General features: G+C 55.0%; 1 protein-coding gene across 1 annotated transcript in view; it reads left to right on the top strand.

Annotated features, from left to right (window-relative positions):
• NFAM1 (NFAT activating protein with ITAM motif 1) overlaps window positions 1-22175 on the top strand; it is a 52191-nt gene that overhangs the window by 14404 nt on the left and 15612 nt on the right. Inside the window, exons 2-4 of the mRNA XM_004063575.5 lie at window positions 6351-6680; window positions 8546-8658; window positions 20103-20201. Of these exons, the coding sequence (XP_004063623.1) occupies window positions 6351-6680; window positions 8546-8658; window positions 20103-20201 (542 nt within the window). The remainder of the gene's footprint in view (window positions 1-6350; window positions 6681-8545; window positions 8659-20102; window positions 20202-22175) is intronic.

Below are 22175 nucleotides of genomic sequence, written 5' to 3'. Positions count from 1 at the left end.
GCCCAAGGCTTCCTCACAGTGTGGGAGGGACTTCCCTGGAGCTGCAGAGAAGTGAGGGATGGAGGGTGTGTCACCCCCGAATCCTGTAAAGCAGGGTGGGCAGACTAAGCAGGGATCCACGGCGCTGCCCTGATGAGATGTCTGTGCTTGCAGTTCTGTGGGGGTGGGGAGGCACAGGAGAGGAGTTGAAGACTCAAAACAAACAGCCAAGCCCGGGGACGGGGCAGGGGCCCTCCCAGACACCGTGTGGCAACCCTGCCTCTGATGGCCCTGCTGCCCTCCTGCTCCACCCCTCCTCCCCCATGGTCCTCACTATGGGTGCCCTCTCCCCTCTCCCTGCACCATCCTATCTACATTCACCAGGTTCAAGAAGCTCCTGTTCAGAAAACTCCCCCTGGGCCAAACTCCCTGCCCCTGCAGCCTTCCCTCCCGGCAGGGCAGGCCAGGCAGGAGAGTTCAGGTCCTCACCAGCCCTCCTCACTCTCTGCCCCAACTCTGCCCTCCCTGAGCCTCAGGGGTGCTCCTTGCAGCCACCTCCAGGCCCCACTCTCCACAGGGCAAATCTCAAATCCTCCTAAACTCTCTAAGTGGAAGGGAAGTTCTCAAATCCGTTCCCTGCACAGAAAACACCTGGGGCTCCTTGAGACGTTTCCTCCCTGCACCCCAGGACCTGTTCTAGCTCTGCCTGCCCCAGATCCCATGGGACCTGGAGAATGACCAGAAAAGCAGCTGGGAGCAGCTCCCGGGCCCTCTAGGCCTCCTGGTGCTGGGGGATTTCTCCTGGCAAAACTCAGCTCCTTTGGTCACTCTAAGTCAAAGTTCAATGGTCACCAAAAGTCACAAATGCGTCCCAGTTCTTCACATCTCTAACCCTGTGTAACAGACAAAACTTCAAACTCTAAGGCTCAAGTGGTTCCCCAGGCCACCTGAGGCCTGTGTGAGGGTGAGGGGCGAGGTCCCTCTTCTCTTTCCCACCCAGATCCCTTCCTCATCCGTCCCCACCAGTCAACCTGGGTGGAGGCAGAAAAGACCTGCCTTGTCAGGTGCGGGTGAGGCTGGCCCTGGGCTCTGGGTGCTTGCGGTGTTGGCGTGGAGTCTGTTGGGGCCCCCACGGAAGTAGGGGAGTGCTAACTGGAATTCTGTGGCTCTCACTCCCTCCTCAGCCCCCAGGAGTCTGGTATCTACCCTGGTCTTCCTCTCCAGGCCGTGGGCCCCTCTAGGCAGCTGCATGAGCCAGTCTAGAAGGACACTCAGCCAGCTCACTGCCCTGGACCACGTTATCCCATGGGGACATACTGCCTTTGCCAGAAAAGGGACAAACCATGATGCAGCCACACCACGCCCTGGCATGAGATAGATAGCGGCCGAGTGCCCTCACTCAGGGGATACTGCTCAAGCTCAGCCAGGGTCCCGCTAAAGCCCCTCTCAGCCTGGGGTGAGAAGCAGGCACCCCCAGGGCAGGCCGGATGCCCTGCAGCTCTCCCCAGCCCCCTCTACACCCACCTTCTGTGACCCCTGTGGTCTCCATGTGATCCTGGAGCCAAGTAGCCACTTGTTGGCCATCTGGTGGTGAAAATTTGTGAGGCCCACCAGGGTTCTGACAAACCTCTTGTTAGCATCTGATGGCTACTGTGCCCAGTGCCACCATGAGCACCCCCTGCCATATCTAATGACAGCTTCCCAGCCTGGGTGCTGGTTCTTCTTCCTCAACACAGCTAGACCAACTGGGGTCCAAAGCCTGGGCCCACCACTCATGATCTCTGTGGTTTTGGGCCTTTAAGATCCTCTGCTTTTTGGTTTTGGTTTTGAGATGGGATTTCGCTATGTGCTCAGGCTGGTCTCAAACTCCTGGGCTCAAGCGATCCTCCTGCTTCGACTTCCTGAGTAGCTGGAACTACAGGCATGCGCCACCACTCCTAGCTAGACCCGCAACAGAACGTGGTTGTAATAGTTGCCGCCTAGGATCGTCGTGGTGTTTAATTGACATAGGACCTGTGTCACACCAAGCCAGGATACAATTTCTGTACTTTTTCTTTTCCTTCTGTCTGTGGGTTCCTGCTTCTGGGTCATGGACACCCTCTAGACCCCCGGGCCACCAACCCTGCACCCCAACCTCATCCCAGGCAAACTCAATGCTCCCCATACCAGCCCTTCTGCCTCAGGCTCTTTCTGCTCCTTCCCTTTTGGACTGGGGATGTTGCCAGGGCAGGGAGCCCCTCCTGGTCTGGGACAGGGCCTGTGACCTAACTGGTACCCCTTCAATGTTTGTGGGAGGCACAAACAAATGACAGCTGAAAAGAATTTGTGGACTTGGAAATGACCGTGAAACCTATCAGCACTGTGCCTTCACGGGGGACCGCTTCTAGTTGGCAGCCAACTAGGGCCTAGACCTCTACAGCCTACACCCCTGAAGGGGCCTCTGGGAGGCACGGGTCCAGGAGATGGGGTGGGAGCTGGGCAGTTGCAGGGGTCCAGCTCTGGGGTGCTGATGCCCCATTGAAAGGAAGGTGCAGGCCGGGCGCAGTGGCTCACGCCGTAATCCCAGCACTTTGGGAGGCCGAGGTAGGCAGATCACAAGGTCAGGAAATTGAGACCATTCTGGCTAACACGGTGAAACCCCGTCTCTACTAAAAATACAAAAAATTAGCCGGGCATGGTGGCGGGTGCCTGTGGTCCCAGCTACTCGGAAGGCTGAGGCAGGAGAATGGCGTGAACCCAGGAGGTGGAGTTTGCAGTGAGCTGAGATCGCGCCACCGCACTCCAGCCTGGGCGACAGAGCGAGACTCCATCTCAAAAAAAAAAAAAAAAAAAAAGAAAGAAAGAAAGAAAGGAAGGTGTAGGTGCAGGGGAGGTGATGAGCTACATTCGCAGGCCAGAACCCAGAGGCCTTGGCTGACTGCGGACCTCCTCTCCTCCCCCGGGTTTTTTGGCCTGACGTCTCCAGACTGGCCGTTGTTATTGACTGAGCTCATCAGAGACGGCTTCCTCTCTTTACTTTTTGGACACAGCAGTTTCATCAGAGGTCTGAGGTTCTCGTTTTGAAGCCTCTCCTCTCTGTGGCTGATCTAAGCCAGAGCCGTGCATTGTCATGAGCCTAACCCGGTGACCTTAAAGAAATGAATCCCAAAAGAATGTAGAACAATGGACATCTGTTTTTATAGATTTCCCTGGAATTGTAAAGATCGGCTTAATTGCAGTAGCAGAGTTCATCATTTTCTAGAAGGATACCTCAGACAGGGAGAATTTTTAAAGAAATTGGTCTGAAGTCTTCCTGCCCAGGACAAGCAGGAAGGTTTCATGGTGCTGACAGTGTATCTGCCCTCCCCCTGGAGTGGCCTCTTAGATACACTGTGAGGAGGAGCAGGAGGCCCCGGGTGAGGATATGGAGGTCACAGGTTGAGGGGCCACAGGGTAGGTACACAGAAGGGGCAGTGGCCTGTGAGTGCTGTGCAGGGCTGCTGGGCAGGGTCGGTGGTGATGTCATTTGTGGTTCACTCTACCCCTCTTGTCTCTAAAAAAAATTTTTTTTAATTAAAAAAAAAAAAATGATGCCCAGGCTGGCCTTGAACTCCTGGCTTCAAGAGGTCCTTCTGCTTTGGCTCCTGAGTAGCTGGGATTACAGACACGCGCCACCATCCCAGCCCACCTGGGTCCCTGGGGGACAATATAACAGCCCCCACCTCTATGTGCCTACCCTGCCCCTGCCCCATCTCGGATAAGTCCCTGCCCTGAAGCAAGGCTCTTAGTTTTATGACAAAACGAATGTGATGTTATCATTAAACAGCAGCAATCTGCAGTAGAGTCCAGAGATACAAAGTCCAGGGTAAAATCCCTCCTGCTCCGTCCACCAGAGGGGAGCCCTGGAGGGGGCCCGGGTGCCAGCTCCCTGGAATGACATTTCACAAGCGAGTGTCGTTATGTCAATTACAAGTTGAACCCACTGTGACTGCCGACATGTGAGTCGATTCCCTGGAACTGTCAGTGCCTTTAGTTCTTTGAGGGAGCGGGTGTCTCTCTTTTTCTTTCTTTCTTTTTTTTGTTTTTTTTGAGACGGAGTCTTGCTCTGTCATTCAGGCTGGAGTGCAGTGGCGCGATCTTGGCTCACTGCAACCTCCACCTCCCAGATTCAAGTGATTTTCCTGCCTCAGCCTCCTGAGTAGCTGGGATTACAGGTGCCCACCACCACACCTGGCTAATATTTTTAGTTTTAGTAGAGACGGGTTTTTGCCATGTTGGCCAGGCTGGTCTTGAACTCCTGACCTCAAGAGATCTGCCCACCTTGGCTTCCCGAAGTGCTGGGATTACGGGCATGAGCCAACAGCCCTGGCCAAATTTTTGTTGTTGTTGTTATTATTGTTGTTATATAGATGAGGGCTTTCTGTGTTGTCCAGGCTGGTCTCAAATGCCTGGCCTTGCCTTCTTATGTGACAGGACAACAGGCCTGATTTTTTTTTCTTTTTTTGTATTTTTAGTAGAGGCGGGGTTTCACCATGTTAGCCAGGCTGGTCTCGAACTCCAGGCCTCAAGCAATCCACCCGCCTCGGCCTCCCAAAGTGCTAGGATTACAGGCATGAGCCACCCTGCCCAGCCTGGGGGGTGTCTCTTTAGTGGCTCAACAGGAACCTCAAAATATCAGCATTGCCAGAGTTTTGAGGGATTAACTGAAGCACAGGGCCAACTCCATCTCTGTTCCCGCATCTTCCAGAAGGCTGGCCTCCCTTTGGGACCCCCTTCCCAGAGCTCTGGCTCAGAGCTGAACTGAAGAGACCTGGGAAGAGATCAGCCTGGTCTCCCTCCAGCCCCACACCACAGGCAGGGCCCACGCCTCTCTTTCCCCAATAAAATAAATCTTGCGGCTCCTCTGAGCATCTCAAACACACAATCTTCTCCCGATTAACAACCCGGCCTGCATGTTCTTGGCTGCTGGCTGCCGACCTCAATTTAGAACTGTCTGCTGCTCAGCTGCTGGAGAGGGAGGGGCCTGGAGAACCCAGGAGCGCTAAAGCCGAGGGGCCTGTGCAGCTGAAGTCTGGGGCGGGGGGCGGCTGCTGCCGCCAGCCCAGGATCCAAACAGCATCTCAGAGACCTGCAACAGGGGTTAGAGCCTCCCAGGCAGGGCTGCTGCTTTGGGAATTTTCAAACTGTTTTCTGAGGTGCCTCTGACGAGTGGGCGGAGGGGTGGCTCCTACAAAACTGGCTTTGTCATGGTCATTGACATCATGATCACAGCCGAAATGGCCCCACGTGGAGTACCTCTGCGTTGTTGGAAAAACTGCTCTCAGGATGTTGCCTGTTATACTATATAAAAACCTGACAAATCCTCTCCGAGCCCAGAGTCCGGGAGAGGTTTGTGTCTCCTGCTGTCTGAATGCCTCCTTACTTTGGCACAGGGAGAACTGTGGGCAGACCTGCCTCCCTCTCTGTCTACCGCCAGGAAATGCTTGGGTTTCTTTATTTTGTTTTCCTGCCTCCTTCTTTATTTTTCATCCATCACCAGCTTTCTCTCTTCTCAGGCCTGTGCTTTGATCCCAGGTGGCCTCTTGGCCTTTGGGAAGAAGAAGGGTTGGGAGCGCAGGCTCTGGTGTTCCCCAGCCCTGGATGGGGTTGTAGCTCCACTCTCTACCTGCTGAGGAATCTGGAGCTAAGTGCTTCAACTCCCTGACCCTCAGACTCTTCTTCTTCATAAAACAGGGGTCTCACTTTGCCTTGGGGTATATTAGGAGAGGTAGAGTGGTGTGCGTAATATGCTTGGCACAACTCCGGCACACAGCAAGTGCAGGAGAGGCAGGGGCTGCACCTGCAGAGGTAAGCTCACACGATGCACGAGACTTGTCTTTCTTTTTTTTTTTTTTTTGAGACGGACTCTTGCTCTTGTCGCCCAGGCTAGAGTGCAGTGGCATGATCTCTGCTCACTGCAACCTCAGCCTCCCAGGTTCAAGCGATTCTCCTGCCTCAGTCTCCCAAGTAGCTGGGATTACAGGCATACACTACCACACCTGGCTAATCTTTGTATTTTTAATAGAGACAGGTTTTGCCATGTTGGCCAGGCTGGTCTCAAACTCCTGACCTCAGGTGATCAGCCCACCTTAGCCTCCCAAAGTGCTGGGGTTATGGGCATAAAAAAGTTAGCCTGGCTAATTTTTGTATTTTTAGTAGAGATGGGGTTTCACCATGTTGGCCAGGCTAGTCTCGAACTCCTGACCTCCGGTGATCCGCCTGCCTCGGCCTCCCAAAGTGTTGGAATTACAGGTGTGAGCCACAGCACCCGGTCGTGAGCCTTAACAGGCAAATGGGTGGGATTGAGGCAGCCTCAAGTGACCTGTCGCTCTCTCCCTTTGCTTCCCCTCCAGGAGGACAGTCAGTGACCCACACTGGCCTGCCCATCATGGCCTCCCTGGCCAACACAGCTGTCTCCTTCAGCTGCAGGATCACCTATCCATACACTCCCCAATTCAGGTTTTTCACAGTCAGCTACTTTCATGAAGATCTCCAGGGACAGAGGAGCCCTAAGAAGCCAACAAACTGCCACCCTGGACGGGGCACAGAGAACCAGAGCCACACCCTGGACTGCCAGGTCACCCTTGTGCTGCCGGGAGCATCGGCCACTGGCACCTACTACTGCTCTGTCCACTGGCCACACTCCACGGTGAGAGGCAGCGGCACCTTCATCCTGGTCAGAGGTAAGGCTTCCTCTGTGGCTCTTCCAGGGCAAAGGACACAGAGGTTTCAAATGGCAGTTTGGGACTTTGGATCAGAAATAGAGAATGGGGCCAGGCGCGGTGGCTCACACATCCCAGCACTTTGGGAGGCTGAGGCGGGTGGATCACCTGAGGTCAGAGATTCGAGACCAGCCTGGCCAACATGGTGAAACCCCGTCTCTACTAAAAACACAAAAATTAGCTGGGCATGGTGGCAGGTGCCTGTAATCCCAGCTACTCAGGAGGCTGAGGCATAAGAATTGCTTGAACCCAGGATGGGAAGTTGCAGTGAGCCTAGATCGCACCATTGCACTCCAGCCTGGGTGACAAGAGCAAAACTCCATCTCAAAAAAAAAAAGAAAAGAAAAGAAAAGAAAAGAAATAGAGAATGGTTTGCCTTGTCTACCAGCGTTGGCAAAGCAGGCAGAGCCACTTCAGGGAGCCCCGGCCTGCAGCTGTGCCAGGGCTCCACCTGGGTGTGGAAAGGGCAGGGCCGGGCATGCAGATCTGCTCCTGAACGCCGCTGGCAGGTGACCTAAAAGAGCTCCCTTGGGCCCTTGGTCTCAGTGTGCCATGGGCATCATGGTGGGGGAACTTCTGCAGAACTAGGTATGTGCATGTGTGTATTTGTGGGGGCCTCGTGTATGTGAGCACTTGGCTCATGTATAATACACCTTTCCAGAGACAGATCTTTAGTTTTCATCATGCTCTCTCTCTCTTTTTTTTTTTTTTTTTTGAGACAGAGTCTCGCTCTGTCGCCCAGGCTGAAGTGCACTGGCCCAATCTTGGCTCACTGCAATCTCTGCCTCCCGGGTTCAAGCAATTCTCATGCCTCAGCCTCCCAAGTACCTGGGATTACAGATGTCCACCACCACACCCGGCTACTTTTTGTATTTTTAATAGAGACAAGATTTCGCCATGTTGGCCAGGCTGGTCTCGAATCCTGACCTCAAGTGATCCGCCCACCTCGGCCTCTAAAAGTGTTGGGATTTCAGGCATGAGCCACACACCCAGCCAGTTTTCATCACATCCTCAAAGGAGTGATGATCCCAAAAGTTATGAGTGAGCCCATCACCAAAGCCCTGATTCTCTGACCTACCTCTGCGATCCCCTGGAAGGAGCTGGGGGCTTCGGAATCCCATAGACCTGGGTTTGAACCTCTGTCCTGCTGCTTGCCCGATGTGATCTTGGGCCTGGTCTTCATGGCGATCCTCTGCCTTCCAAGGACTTGGATGAGGTTGAAGGAGATGGTGCCCATATGGGCTGGTGGCTGACGATAGGCAGTGTTGGGGAAATCATGCTCGTGTGCCTGGCATGTGGTTGGCACTCCGTGTGTTTTTGCCAGTCGGATGGATGGATGGGGTGAGGGGAAGGAGGACTGGATGCCAGCAGGAGGGACCGGGGATGGCATGGGGTAGGAGGGCTGGGTCTCACCTAGCCTGGGTGCAGCCCCCTGTTAGTCCCAGGATAAACTCGCCTCCTTCAGCCCTAGCCACATCCACCTGTATTATCACCACCTCACACAGGGAAAAGAAGAGGCCCCGAGAGGGGAGACATCTCCCTCAGGGCCCTACAAGCAGCCCGCAGGGGAGCCAGGTCACTGGGGCAGGGGCACCGGAAGAGCAAATGGCCCCTGTCCTTACAGAGAATCAAGGCAGTGAACATGAAAAGGAGTGAGGGGGACAATGAAGGCCCGAACCCTGGCTCCCAGGGGGCCTAGTGGGGTGTGGAGCATGTTGGTGGGGTAGCATTGAAAACAGGGTCCTGAGTGAGGGAGAACATCAGGTGTGTGTGCCCCGCTTTCTCCTGGGTCACTGACCCCTCTGCTCCCCTGCGCTTCCTCCTAGACGCAGGGTACCGAGAGCCCCCGCAGAGTCCACAGAAGCTCCTGCTCTTTGGCTTCACCGGCCTCCTGAGTGTCCTGAGTGTAGTGGGCACGGCCCTGCTGCTCTGGAAGAAGGTACGGGATCAGTGCTCACAGCCATGCAGCCCCTCCACCTGACACGCCACAGGCTGCCCGCCTGCCCTCTGCAGGGCGTTTGGTGGGCCCTGGTGAGGGCACATCCACATCTGTAACAGGTGGCCCTCATGGCCCCTTGCACCAGGGCTGGGGGCATCCCTCCTGTGCCGCTCCCTGTGCTGCCATGGGGCGCCTTTTGATCTCGTTGCAAGAAACCAGGGCTCTGCAGGCTTTTCCAGGTCCCATGTCCCTCTGAGAACCTGGGAGAGGCTGCAGGCCCTCCTGCCTACCATTTCTAGCTCCCCAGATTAGGGAATCCCTGCTCAGGTTTTCTTGATCCCAGCAGACTGGAAGGGATGAAGGGGCTACCAGCCACTCACACAGGTGCTCTCCCACACACCCTCCCGCTCGCCCTCTCGCACGCCCTCCCAAACACCCTCCAGCATAGCTCCATGAGGAGGATTTTTCCCATTTCACAGCTCCCGTTTCACAGCTCAGAGACGCTGTGATTTGCCCAGGGTCGCGTAGTAAGTATACTGCAGTCAGGGCTAGAGTGCAGGATGGGGCGGCTTGGTCCATTTCCTCACCTGGACGGCTCCTGCTCACACTGTGGGTGGCACCTGCCTGGGGAGGGAACCTCTCTGCTGGGGCTCCCCTCATGCTCATCATCACCCAGCCCTATGGATTCCTGTTCGATGCTGGCCCACCCTCCCTGCCTGGCAGCAAGTGCCAGGAGGCCAGAGGCCGAGGCAGTCTTGTTCAGGGGCTCCTTGCCCAGCACATGGTGGTGCTCAGACAGCATGCTGAGTGAAAGGATGCAGTGCCCAGCGGGTACCAGGTTCTCCCAGGCTCAGGGGTGCAAAGGTGATGGGTCAGGGCTCGTCAGAGGCTGCTGTTAGCAGCTCAGGCTACTGCTCCACCCTCCGGGGACCTTCGGGACCAAGCCTGGGGGCAGCTGAGTCAGCGACAGCCCTGGGTGTGAGCGGTAAACACTGGCGCCATCACTGGGGTCTCCCTGGGTCAAAAAAGGCTCAGCCCCTGCATCCGAAGGCCGAGACCCTACCCACACCCAGAGAAGAGCTCTCTTCCACGGGAATTTATGTGTTCATTCATTCAACAAACACTGAAAACCTACATTCCAGGCGCTGTTCTAGGCACCAGGGATACAGCAATGACTAAACTGAAATCAAGAAATCTCTGTCTGAGGCTGAGCACGGTGGCTCATGCCTGTAATCCCAGCACTTTGGGAGGCCAAGGTGGGTGGATCACTTGAGGTCACGAGTTCGAGACCAGCCTGGCCAACATGGCAAAATCCCGTCTCTACTAAAAATACAAAAATTAGCTGGGTGCGTTGGCAGGTGCCTGTAATCCCAGAGGCTGAGGCAGGAGAATTGCTTGAACCTGGGAGGCGGAGGTTGTAGTGAGATTACACTACTGCACTTCAGCCTGGGTGACAAAGCAAGACTAAGTCTCAAAAAAAAAAAAAGAGAAATCTCTGTCTGCCAGGTATGGTGGCTCACACCTGTAATTCCAGCACTTTAGAAGACTGAGGCAGGAGGATTTCCTGAGCTTAGGAGTTCAATATCAGCGTGGGTAACAGAGAGAGACCCCATCTCTACAAAACATTTTAAAAAATTAGCCAGTCATGGTAGCATGCACTTGTGGTCCTAGGCTACTTGGAAGGCTGAGGTGGAAGGATCGCTTGAGCCCAGGAGGTCAAAGCTGCAGTGAGCTGTGATCACACCACTGCACTCCAGCCTGAGCGACAGAGGGAGACCATCTCAAAAAAGAAAGAAAGTTTGAGACCAGCCTGACCCCCGTGGTGAAACCCCGTCTCTACTAAAAATACAAAAACATTAGCCAGGTGTGGTGGTAGGCGCCTGTAATCCCAGCTACTTGGGAGGCTGAAGTGGGAGAATTGCTTGAACCCGGGAGGTGGAGGTTGCAGTGAGCTGAGATCACGCCAGTGCACTCCAGCCTGGGCGACAGTCTCAATAAATAAATAAATAAATAAAGAGGCTGGGTGCGGTGGCTCATGCTTGTAATCCTAGCATTTGGGAGGCCGAGACAGGCGGATCACTTGAGGCCAGGAGTTCAAGACTAGCTTGGCCAACATAGCAAAACCCCATCTCTACTAAAAATACAAAAACTAGCTGGGTATTGTGGCATGTGCTTGTCATCCCAGCTACTCAGGAGGCTGAGGCAGGAGAATAGCTTGAACCCAGGAGGCAGAGATTTCAGTGAGTTGAGATGGCACCACTGTACTCCAGCCCCTGGGCGACAGAGCGAGACTCCATCTAAAAAGGAAAAAAAAAAAAAAAAAAGGAAGGTCCGGGCGCGGTGGCTCACGCCTGTAATCCCAGCACTTTGGGAGGCCGAGGCAGGCAGATCACAAGGTCAGGAGACCGAGACCATCCTGGCTAACACAGTGAAACCCTGTCTCTACTAAAGATACAAAAGATTAGCCGGGTGTGGTGGTCACACGCCTGTAGTCCCAGTTACTTAGAAGCCTGAGGCAAGAGAATCACCTAAACCTGGGAGGTGGAGGTTGCAGTGAGCTGAGATGGCACCACTGCACTCCAGCCTGGGCGACAGAGTGAGACTCTGTCTCAAAAAAAAAAGGAAAAAGAAAAGAAAGGAAATCTGTTTTCATTAAATTGGCATTCCTGTTGAGGCGAGACCGACCATGAACCACCCAGTGAATAGGTTGTATATATCAAATGGGATAATTATTGGGGGAAACTCAGCAATATGAAGGGAGGTCGGCATGGGAATGGAGAAGCACCTGGAATGAGGGAGGCAGGTGCACATCAGGGCTGGGCGTGCCAGTGGGAGAATAGTGGATGCAGGTGCTCTGAGGCAGGAGCGGGCATGGGGTGTCCCAGGAGCTGCATGGGGGCCCATGTGACTGGTGTAGCCTGAGCTCACAGAGAGTAGACGGATGGGAAGTGGAAGGAGATGCAGCCAGGTAGGGGGCATTGAAAGGACTTTAGCCCTTACTCTATGTGATACAAGGAAGGGGGTGAGATCAGACCTAGATTCTGATGGACCCTCTGTCTGGGTGAGGGACACCCCGTGAGGAGCTACTGCAAAGTCCAGGCAGAGATGACAGGAGCCGGGACTAGGGTGGCCTCAGGGAAGTAGTGAGCAAAGCAGATGAAAGGCTGGAAGCGGACCCATAGGGACTCGCGCAAGTGGTTTGCTCTGCTCCCTCGGGGGGTGAGGCGCGAGCCTGGGGGTGTTTGGATCTGGGCCTGCCCGGCAGGTGTCAGGTGAGCTGTGGACTGGAAGAGCAGGCGAGGAAGCTGAAGGTCAGAGCGTGCCTGAGCCAGAGCAAGTGGCAGGCCTGGGTCTGGAGCCCGTGCCTTAGTTTCCCATCCTTGTCTTAAGGCTGGGGATGTCATTGCTTTTCCAAGAAAGCTCTGAGGTACTAAAAAAGCATGAGCTTGGCCCCTTTCACCCCCGGGAGCCCCAGGGGCTGCATTTCCTGCCTTCTGTGAGCCAACGTCTGGGTCAGGGCCTCAGCCATGATGCTGGCTCCCCTCCTTCCTATGGGTCTGACACTGGCGCGAATGGTCCTACTTTGACCTTGCCCTGTTAATGAGCTTCAGGGTGAAGTGAGTCGCAGGCCCTGGGTGCCACTGTGAAGTCCAGGAGGGCTCTGTGCTCCGCCTTGACTCCAGCCCAGCCAGAGGGATGAGCTGAGCCAAGAAGACCCGAGATGGGTGGGAAACACTTCCTTCAGCTTCCATGAGCCCAGGGTTAGGATGGAGACTCGCTGGCTTCAGGCCGCCTCCCTCCCCAAGCCAGCACGAGTGTGCACCTGCCATGTGCCCGGCCTGGGCCTTTCTTGCACGCCCCCGACTCTCGCCCTCAATATATGCCCTCCCTCCCCGCTTCTGCTTTTCCCATGATGATAGCAAGTAGGGTATCTCTCGATTTGTTCACTACCGAGCAGCCCCCAGGCACTCAAAACGAGGCCAGGGGAGGAGCTGGGGCGTGGACACAGAAACTGGGCTTCAGGCACAGGTGACAAGGGACTCCCCCCGCCTGCGGACCCCCACCCAGGCTTACAGGAGTGACCCACACAAGTGCCCTCTGTGTACACAAAACACAGTGGGCAAGGAACAGAACGGGGCCAGGCGAGATCTTAACCTTGAGCCCCCCATTTGCTGAGCAACCTCAGCTGCTGCCCTACAAAGATGGGACCGGACCATAGAAACTGGATCACAGTATCAGTAAAGGAGGGGACAAAGCTCAGAGCCCTGGGCTTGAGTTCTGGTCCCTGCTCCCTCCCCTCCAGGAGGGCCTCAGTGACTCCTGCCTTCCTCTTCCTCCTCTCACCACCCTGCCTGTGCTTCCAGGAATGTCTGCAAAGTGTCTCGTGTGTGCCATCACTAGGCTAAGTGCCAACAGGGTGAAAGCAAGCCCTCTTGTCAGGTTTGGATCCTCTCTGAGCCTCAGTTTCCTCCTCTGGAAATGGGGTAAGGAGGGTAGACCCTGCCCACTAAGAACATGGAAGGAGAGCACTTTTTTTTTTTTTTTGAGGTGGAGTTTTACTCTTTGCCTAGGCTGGAGTGCAATGGTGCGATCTTGACTCACTGCACCTCCGCTCTCAGATTCAAGTGATTCTCCTGCCTCAGCTTCCCAAGTAACTGGGATTACAGACGTGCGACACCACGCCTGGCTAATTTTGTATTTTTAGTAGAGACTGGGTTTCACCATGTTGGCCAGACTGGTCTCAAACTCCTGACGTCCGGAGATCTGCAGGAGAGCACTTCTGAGGCACCAGTTGGGTGCCTGACACACAGTAGAAGCTTCCTGCTGCCCACACACCCTCTGTACCTGGGGAGAATGGCTGATGTGAGAGCCTGGGCTGGAAGGGAAAGAGAACCTGGAGGCCAGAGCACCTGCTGCATTTGCATTGCTACAGCAGCCCTGGGAGCCCCTGGTTCGCTGTGGATGCCCCTGATGGCAGCGGCAGGATGGGGTAAGGAGAGAGTCCAGGAGAAAGAGGCTCCCTCCAGGCACAGAGGACCTGGGAGCACCTGCGGTGGTGGATAAATGAATTGAAGCTGGAAACTACCAACCAGAAGTGGCAGAGGGTGGACCCGAACCACAGTTGGCAGCTTTGGGGACAGTGAGGACAAAGAGCAGAGAGTGCGACTCTACTGGGGCAAGTCTGGAAGAATGGCATTGCCTCCCGGGGCAATGCCTGCACCTGACTTCTGCAAAGGCCAGCAGGGAGGGCACGGAGCTCACACCCCCGGGAAGATGGGAGCTGGAGGGTGGTAAGAACTGGAGATGCATGAAGTCTGCCCGGAGGGGCTGGGGCAGGAGGGATGGGGGTAGATAGAGCCCAGGAATGGATGACCCACAGGTGGCACAGTCAGCCCTGCCCGCAGGCCCTTCAACAGCAGAGGCTTCCCAGGCCCTCCTTGTTCTCTGTATTTTGGCACCTGGGATCCCTCCCAGAGATCTCCTTCTTTGCTTTCTGGATCCAGCTCCCATGTACCCAGCTCAGAGAGGCCCTCTCCGACCCCATGGCTTTCTTCCCTGACACCTCTTTTGCCTCTGCCCTCGTCATCTGTAGGTCCCCTGAGCTTACTCCATCTCTTAGTCAAGGCCAGCTCTGTGAGGCCGGGTGCCTCTCTGTCTGTTCCCTGCCCAAGCCCCAGCCTCTAGCACGGGCCCCCCCAACATAGTAGGCCCTCAATAAACATTTGCTGAAGGGCTTACCATTTATAGGGCTCTTTCACACCTGTCATTAAATTTATTCATTCAGGCTGGGTACAGTGGCTCACGCCTATAATCCCAGCACTTTGGGAGGCTCAGGTTGGCTGATCACCTGAGGTCGGGAGTTCAAGACCAGCCTGGCCAACATGGCAAACCCCCACCTGTACTAAAAATACAAATTAGCCGAGAGGCGGAGGTTGCAATGAGCCGAGATTGCGCCACTGCACTCCAGCCTGGGCGACAGAGCTGAGCACCTACTATGTGTCAGGCCCTGTACAGAGGCTGGGAACACAGCAAGCTAAACTCTTAGCTGGGGAGATCAGCTGTTATGCTGTCATGACCTGTTCAGGAAGCAAGGAAGTAGAAATCAGCAGGGGGCTTAAAAGCACAGATTTGGGCCTTCTTCGTTCAGTTCCAGCTCTGCCACTTACTAATCTCTGCGAGCTTGAGCTGGGTGCTCCAGGCTTCAGTTTCCCCAGTGGGGATGCCAAACAGAGGAGCTGTGTCATGGGGTTGTAGAAGGCACAGAGGGGGCTGGGCGTGGTGGCTCACGACTGTAATCCCAACACTTTGGGAGTCCCAGGTGGGTGGATCACGAGGTCAGGAGTTCAAGATCAGCCTGGCCAAGATGGTGAAACCCTGTCTCTACTAAAAATACAAAAAAAAAATTAGCCGGGCATGGTGGTAGGCCCCTGTAATCCCAGTTACTCGGGAGGCTGAGGCAGAGAATTGCTTAAACCTGGGAGGCAGAGGATGCAGTGAGCCTGGATTGCGCTACTGCACTCCAGCCTGGGTGACAGAGCAAAACTCCATCTCAAAAAAAAAAAAAAAAAGAAGAAGAAGAAGGCACAGAGGGACCGGTGTGGGTCTGAGGCGCTTTGAGTACCAGGAAAGGTCTCTCTCTTGAGAAGGCAGCGATCGCCATGATTCCTGCCGTGAGAGTAGGTCTGGGGGCTCCTGCCTGACTTGAGGGGTCAAAGTGGTCTTCCCAGAGCAGGCATTCCCTGCGGCTGGCCCGTCCTCATCCTCATCCTCTCATGGCGCCGGGCACAGCAGGCCTCCTGCCTCACAGCACGCTCCGCCTCTTGGTACCAGGACGCCATGCCCTCCTGGTTCTGTCCCACCCCATAGGCAGCTTTGCTGGGTCACCCCCCTCTTGGTGACCTCTAAATTCTGGCACATCCCGGGCCCCTTCCTCCGAGCCCTTCCGCGTTCTGTCTGTGCTCCTGCAGCGAAGGTTCTGCTCTGCGGGTGGCATTCCCTGTCCACAGATGCTGCTGCTTAGACCCCTCCCCAAGCTCCAGACCACGGTTCACAGCCCCACGTGGGGGCCTGAGGCTGCCGCCACCTCATGCGTCCAGAGCAGTGTTCAGTCCCCGAGTCCTCTGCGTCCCAGCACATGTGCTCCAGATGCTCAGGCCCAAGCCTTGGAGTTGTGCTCGGCTCTTCTCTCTCCCCACATCCATCCCTCAGCAAGCCCTGCACTCAGTCTGTCCCGGATCCAGCCCTTTCCCCGGGGCTTCCTAGGCGTCCCAGGCTGGGCTCCATCACCCTCTCCTGGAATATAGGTCTCTGCTGCCACGCCCTGGCTTCCGTCACAACCTGGCGTCTGTCTTTATGCTGTCTGTCCTGCCATAGCATAGCCCCTGTAGGCGGGGGACTTAGTGTCCCCAGCACCTGGGGGAGCCTGGCACGCAGTGCATGCTTGTGGAAGGAATGACAGGATAAATGCATGCGAGGACCTGGAAGATAAGGCAGAAGTGGCCAGGGTGTGAGGTGGGCAAGGCCACATTATTGCTCCCATTTTACAGAGGAGGAAACTGAGGCCCAATAGGCTTCCTGAGCTGCTGATGGCAGCACCCCTGGTGTGCACAGCTGGATCTCAGCCCAGGCCTGGTGACTCCCTGTCTCACTACCGTCTACTAGGGAGGGGAGACTTGGGCCACAGAGAGCTGGGCGTGGTGGGAGAAGCCACACTAGTGATTCATCTGAAAATCAGTTGAAAGGCAAATGTTGGCCCTGAGGACAGAGCGCTCAGTGGGCAGGGATGGGCAGGGAGCAAAGCAGCCCCACCCCCATAGTGTAATGTGAGTTTTCAAGAAGGCTTCCTCCCTCCTCCATGGTACCCCTTGCCCCGGCCCAGCCTCCCCAGCACCCCCAGGAGGCCTCTCTCCTGGAGATCCTGCCTCCTCCCTTTGCCAGCCCCAACCTACAGTCCACCCCGCATCTGTGGCAGCAGAGGGAGGTTTATACAATGCAACCACGGCCACTTCCCTGCCCTGGTGGCCCCCACTGCCCTTCGGGTAGACACCATGGCATTTGGCCTTTCGTGGCCCCACCCGTGCCAGCCTGTGGCTCATCTCCTCCTTTCTGTCTAACTGTCCATTCTTCTGTGCATCCATGACACTCCTGCCCCCGAGCTGTTCGCAATGTCTAAGACACCTTCTTAGACTGGGAGAGCTTTGAAGTTCCTCCCGTGTCTTCAGAAGACAGCGCAAGATGGCCCTGAGATGTGTGCTTCAGTCCCCTGCAGACTTGGGGCTCCTTCCTGGGATCCCCAGTGGCAATCACTTCTCTGGCAACCCCATCAGTCTCACTAACAGAGCCTCGAGGCCAGGCGTGGGTCTTGTTCACCACAGGGTCCTCCATGCCCAGCCCAGGCCCAGTGCGTAGGAGGGCCAGGGAGGGACACCAAGAGCTAACTGAGCTCCAGGGACCTTGCTTTCCAGCCCCGGCAGGTCCAAAGAGCTGAGCCCAGGTCAGCCTCCCGGGAGAACCACTGCCCATGAGCTCACATCCTCAGCCCTGGTGGTGTCCAGGCCGGCCAGCTCAGCAAAGAGACAGACACTAGGTCCCCAGCTGCCTTGACAAGAGGAGGCACTGAGGTGCACTGGGACAGACCACAACCTCTGACTGTGACGGTGCCCTCAAGAAGCAGGTGGTGCAGGGGAGGCGGCCCTGGATTTGAGGACACACATCTGGGTGTGATCCAAGGACAGCCTTTTACCAGCTGGACAAGCCTCAGCTTCCCCCTCCTGTTTTTGTTTTGTTTTGTTTTTGAGATGGAGTCTCACTCTTTTTGCCCAGGCTGGAGTGCAGTGGTACAATCTCAGCTCACTGCAACCTCCACCTCCCAGGTTCAAGCAATTCTCTGCCTCAGCCTCCCGAGTAGCTGGGACTACAGGTGCCCACCACCACACATGGCTAATTTTTGTATTTTTAGTAGAGATGGGGTTTCACTATGTTGGCCAGGCTGGTCTCGAACTCCCGACCTCAAGTGATCCACCCACCTTGGCTTCCCAAAGTGTTAGTATTACAGACATGAACCACTGCACCTGGCCCCCTGTCTGTTAAACGGGCAATTCCATGCCCACCTCCTCTGGCAGTTATGAGAATTAAATGAAAATAAGGACAAGTCCCAGCGGACTTCGTAAACTGTCAAGTGCTACACAGACGCCAGCACTGCTCTGTGTCTGTGAGGCTTACACGTTCTAACTAAGCAGAGGAGTCAAAACTCCAGCTCCTGTCTCGTCAATATCTTGGTGAAACACAGACCTGGATTCAAATCTTGCCTCTGCCACTTCCTGGCTGCGTGGCCTCGGCAAGTCACCTGCCCTCTCTGAGCCTTCACTCCCTCATGTACAGAACAGAGAGGATGGAAAGATTCACCTGCGGTTTGTGGAGGGCGCGTGAGAGAAGGCAGGTCAGGTGTTGAGAACCCTACCTGGCTCCATGCTCTGAGCCATTATGTGCTGTGACTGGGGGTGGCGCCGGCTTCTGCCTGCGAGTTAAGTAGCTCTCAGCAGCTAATCCCGCAGTAAATGGGCTGGGGTTTGGCAGGAGGCCAGGGTTTTTAATTAGCTTCTGCCCTGAGATGAGGCAGTTGTGGCTTCACTGTCAGCAGTGGCCGTGTGGTGCCTGCAATGAGGGGGGGTGTCCAGGCCACCTCCCTCTGCCTCCGGAGGGCCGCCTGTACCACCTCCTGACTCCCCAGTCTTCACCTTCCCAGCAGGCCCGGCCCAGCCTCCACCGTGACCAGCGGGAGCTTTCTCCAGCACAGCTCTGACCCTGGCGCTGCCACTTCCAGCCCTCAGATGTTTCCTATGCTCTTCATGCAGCCAGCACGGCCACGCCACGCCTGCCCCTCCCAGGCAGGCTCCCCTCTCGGGCCACACACTGACCTTCTCTCTCTCTCTCTTTTTTTCTTTCTTTCTTTTTTTTTGAGATGGGATCTCGCTCTGTCTCCCAGGCTGGAGTGCAATGGTGTGATCTCGATTTACTGCAACCTCCGCCCCCTGGGTTCAAGCGATTCTTCTGCCTCACCCTCCCGAGTAGCTGGGATTACAGGCGCCCACAACCATGCCCAGCTAGTTTTTATATTTTTAATAGAGATGGGGTGTTGCCATGTTGGCCAGGCTGGTCTCAAACTCCTGATCTCAGGTGATCCACCCGACTCGGCCTCCGAGTCCCAAAGTGCTGGGATTACAGGCATGAGCCACCGTGCCTGGCCTATGCTGACCTTCTCCAAGTGCCTCGAGACCTCCAGGCCTTGGCACCTGCTGTTCCCTCTACCTGAGGCTCCCTCCTCCCTCTTTTGCTAAATGAACTTCTTGCCCTCAGGATTTCACCTTCAATATCGCTTCTGCCCAGTGGGGCATTGGTTTCCTCCTCGTGTGCCAGAGGCTCTGTGCCTGGCGATCAACCCACATACCATGTTTTGGCAAAACCACTGGTTCATCCTCCATCTCTTCACTGGTCCCTAAACTCCAGGAGGGTAGGGACGGTGCCCACCTCCTCACACTGCCTGGCTTGCCAGTGCTATCAAGTGTGTGTTGGTTGACCAAGGGCCTCCTAAGCAGCACCTCCTAAGCAGCACCTCCTAAGCACCAGGCACCTACTCCTTGTGCCCTCATTGTAACTTTGCATCAGTCTCACAAAGGAGGGTTATTGCTGAAGAAACCAAGACCCATGGCCGGGTGCAGTGGCTCACACCTGTAATCCCAGCATTTTGGGAGGCCAAGGTGGTGGATCACCTGAGGTCAGGAGTTCGAGACCAGCCTGTCCAACATGGTGAAACCTCATCTCTACTGAAAATACAAAATTAGCCAGGCGTGGTGGCACACATGCCTGTAGTCCCAGCTGCTCAGGAGGCTGAGGCGGGAGAATCGCTTGAACCCGGGAGGCAGAGGTTGCAGTAAGCTGAGATTGCACCATTGCACCCCAGCCTGGGCAATGGAGCGAGACTCCATCTCAAATAATAATAATAATAATAAATAAATAAATAAACCAAGGCCCAGAGAGGGGAACTGGCTCGCTCGAGGCCACAGCCAGTGACAGCAGAGGAGGACTGGACACTGGACCTGGCTGGCACCACTAGGGGCTCACCCATGGCTGCTGGCTCGGTCCCTGGGGCCCTGCCCCACTGGCACTGGTCCCAGTAGCTTGTGTCCCTACCAGCCAGGTGCTCTGTCCAGGGACATCACCTCGTGTGGGCCTTTTCCATTTCCTGTGTCTCCAGGTGCAGGAATGGCTTGATGCAGGTCTTGTAGGTATTTGCCATGTTTCCCTGGAGAGGGTGAGTGGGAGGGACTGAGTGATGAATCTCTGTGTGACCTCATGACAATCTGCCCTCTTTTCCCCTGGGGGATCTGTGCGGGGAGGAAGACGAGAGCCACTCATCCCTGGCCCTGACTCCTTTCTCCCTACAGAAGCGGATTCGGGGTCCAGGGAAGGACCCCACCAGGAAGTGCCCAGATCCAAGATCTGCCAGCAGCCCCAAGCAGCATCCTTCAGAATCCGTCTACACAGTGAGTCCCGGGGCCCCCTGCTCCCTCCACCTCTTTCAGGCCTTAGGCAGAGTCTGTCTTGTACCAGGGTCTGTCTGGCTCAGTCTTGTACCAGCTGTGTGGCCTCTCCTAGCCTCAAGTTCCTCTTCTGTAAAATGGGGATAACAATTCTTACCTCGTGGAATTTCTCTGAAGCTGAAAAGAGATGACACGTGCAGGGCTCCTGGAAGGCATACGAATGTCAGGTGCCCCCCATGCCCTGTTCCCCTCCTTGGCATGGATCCTCATTCTGGGACAAGGGGTAGTGACGGCACAAGTTGGTGAAGAATGAAGAAAGCTCCTTCATCTGACCAAACAGCTCTTACCACTTCCTCCTGTTTTTATTGTATAAACAACAAAAATCACAAAAAGAGGAAAAGGTCAGGCGCCATCCCACGCCCTTAACACATCAGTGATTTGTAATGATTTGCTCTCTCCCCTCCTGGCACATGCAGATATTATCTTACATGGTCACAATCAGCACAGACATGCGTTGGGACCCTGTTTGTTCCACTCTCTGCTGTGTTGTAGGCATTTTCTGAAACAGTCTTCCTGGAGATGTGGGTGCATCTCCAGGAAGTGGAAGGTGGGTGCAGCGTAGGGGCCGAGGAGGCCAGGCTGCCCCAGCCCGGCCAGCCAGCCAGCATGCAGCCCTCTGCCCAGCGGCTGGGGCCCGGGAGGGCTGGGAACACTCTTTTTGCTACGTTCCTTTCGGCTCCACGAACAACATATGCTCCAAGTAGAGCAAGGGAAGAACAAATGCCACCCAGTGCCAGCTGGGGTCCCCATCTCGTGAGATCTGGCACTGCCAGGTGGGCTCCCCACTCCACGCCTGGAAGGCACACAGCCCTTCTGGGGCCCTGCAGGTCCCCAGGTGCACGCTCCCCAGGTGCACGCCCCCTGGCTGCGTTGGTGCTTGGGTTCTGCTCGTACGTGCTGCCGTTTCTGTTCCCACAACATCGACTCACTCTAATAACGCCACAGAACACCACACAGAGGACGCCCAAGATATAGCCTTGTCTGCTGAGGATGGGGCGGGTGGCAGCGAGGCCAAGGAAATGTCCCTGTGGGACAGTGCCAACAGTTCCAAGTGGAATGTGACGGTTCTCAAAGGGCTTTCAGCTTCCCCATCCTGGGGAGTTTCCATCAGCCACGGTTTTGCACGTGGCCGGAGACTTCCTCATACTCTCTCCTGTCTCCCAGCATCTCATAGTGGTATTTTCCCTACCAGGGATTCTGGTGTCAACTGTTAGATGAAAATATTTCTCTCTCTCCCTCTCACTCTCACTTTCCCTCTCCCCCAGCATACACATATGTGAGATATATATATATATATATATATATATAAAAGAAGAAAATAACCAGCATCCTAATCCCATCTTCTTCCAGGATAAATACTAAGAACATTGACTAATATATTTTCCAGTATTTTTTCTATAAATATATACAAAGAAACCCATACGCACTCACACATACTTCTTTTTTAATTGGAGTAATACAGCTATTTTTTTCATGAACATCTCATGAACATCTTTCCACGTGAATAAATATCTTTCTATGAGATTATTTTTAACGGAAGAGCTCTTTTGAGCAGAGCTTCTTTTTTGCCTGGGTTTCAAAGCCTCTAGGATGCAGGCCGACTTCTCTGGAGTGAGGTGAAGAGACCTAACTGCCTGCAGAGTTGCAGGGCAGCTTGGAGAGTAGAGGTCATAGAACTTTGCCAAGCCCTTGACATAAGCGTCTACCAACTGGGATTGGGCCTGGGCGGAGAAGAGTGACAGTCACAACAATGATGATGGTATCAAGAGCCATTTGTTGTGTACCTACTATGTGCCAGGGATCATGGCAGGACTTTACACCTGTTATATTTTATCAATCCTCTTGATAAGGTTTTAGGGTAAAGGTTTTGTCCCCATTTTCACTTTCTTTACTTTTCTTCTTTTCTTTCTTTCTTTT

This window comes from Gorilla gorilla, chromosome 23 (genome assembly GCF_029281585.2).
Source record: "Gorilla gorilla gorilla isolate KB3781 chromosome 23, NHGRI_mGorGor1-v2.1_pri, whole genome shotgun sequence".
Lineage (NCBI taxonomy): Eukaryota > Metazoa > Chordata > Mammalia > Primates > Hominidae > Gorilla > Gorilla gorilla.
Note: the sequence above shows the minus strand (reverse complement) of the source record. Positions and strands in the feature narration are given on the sequence as shown.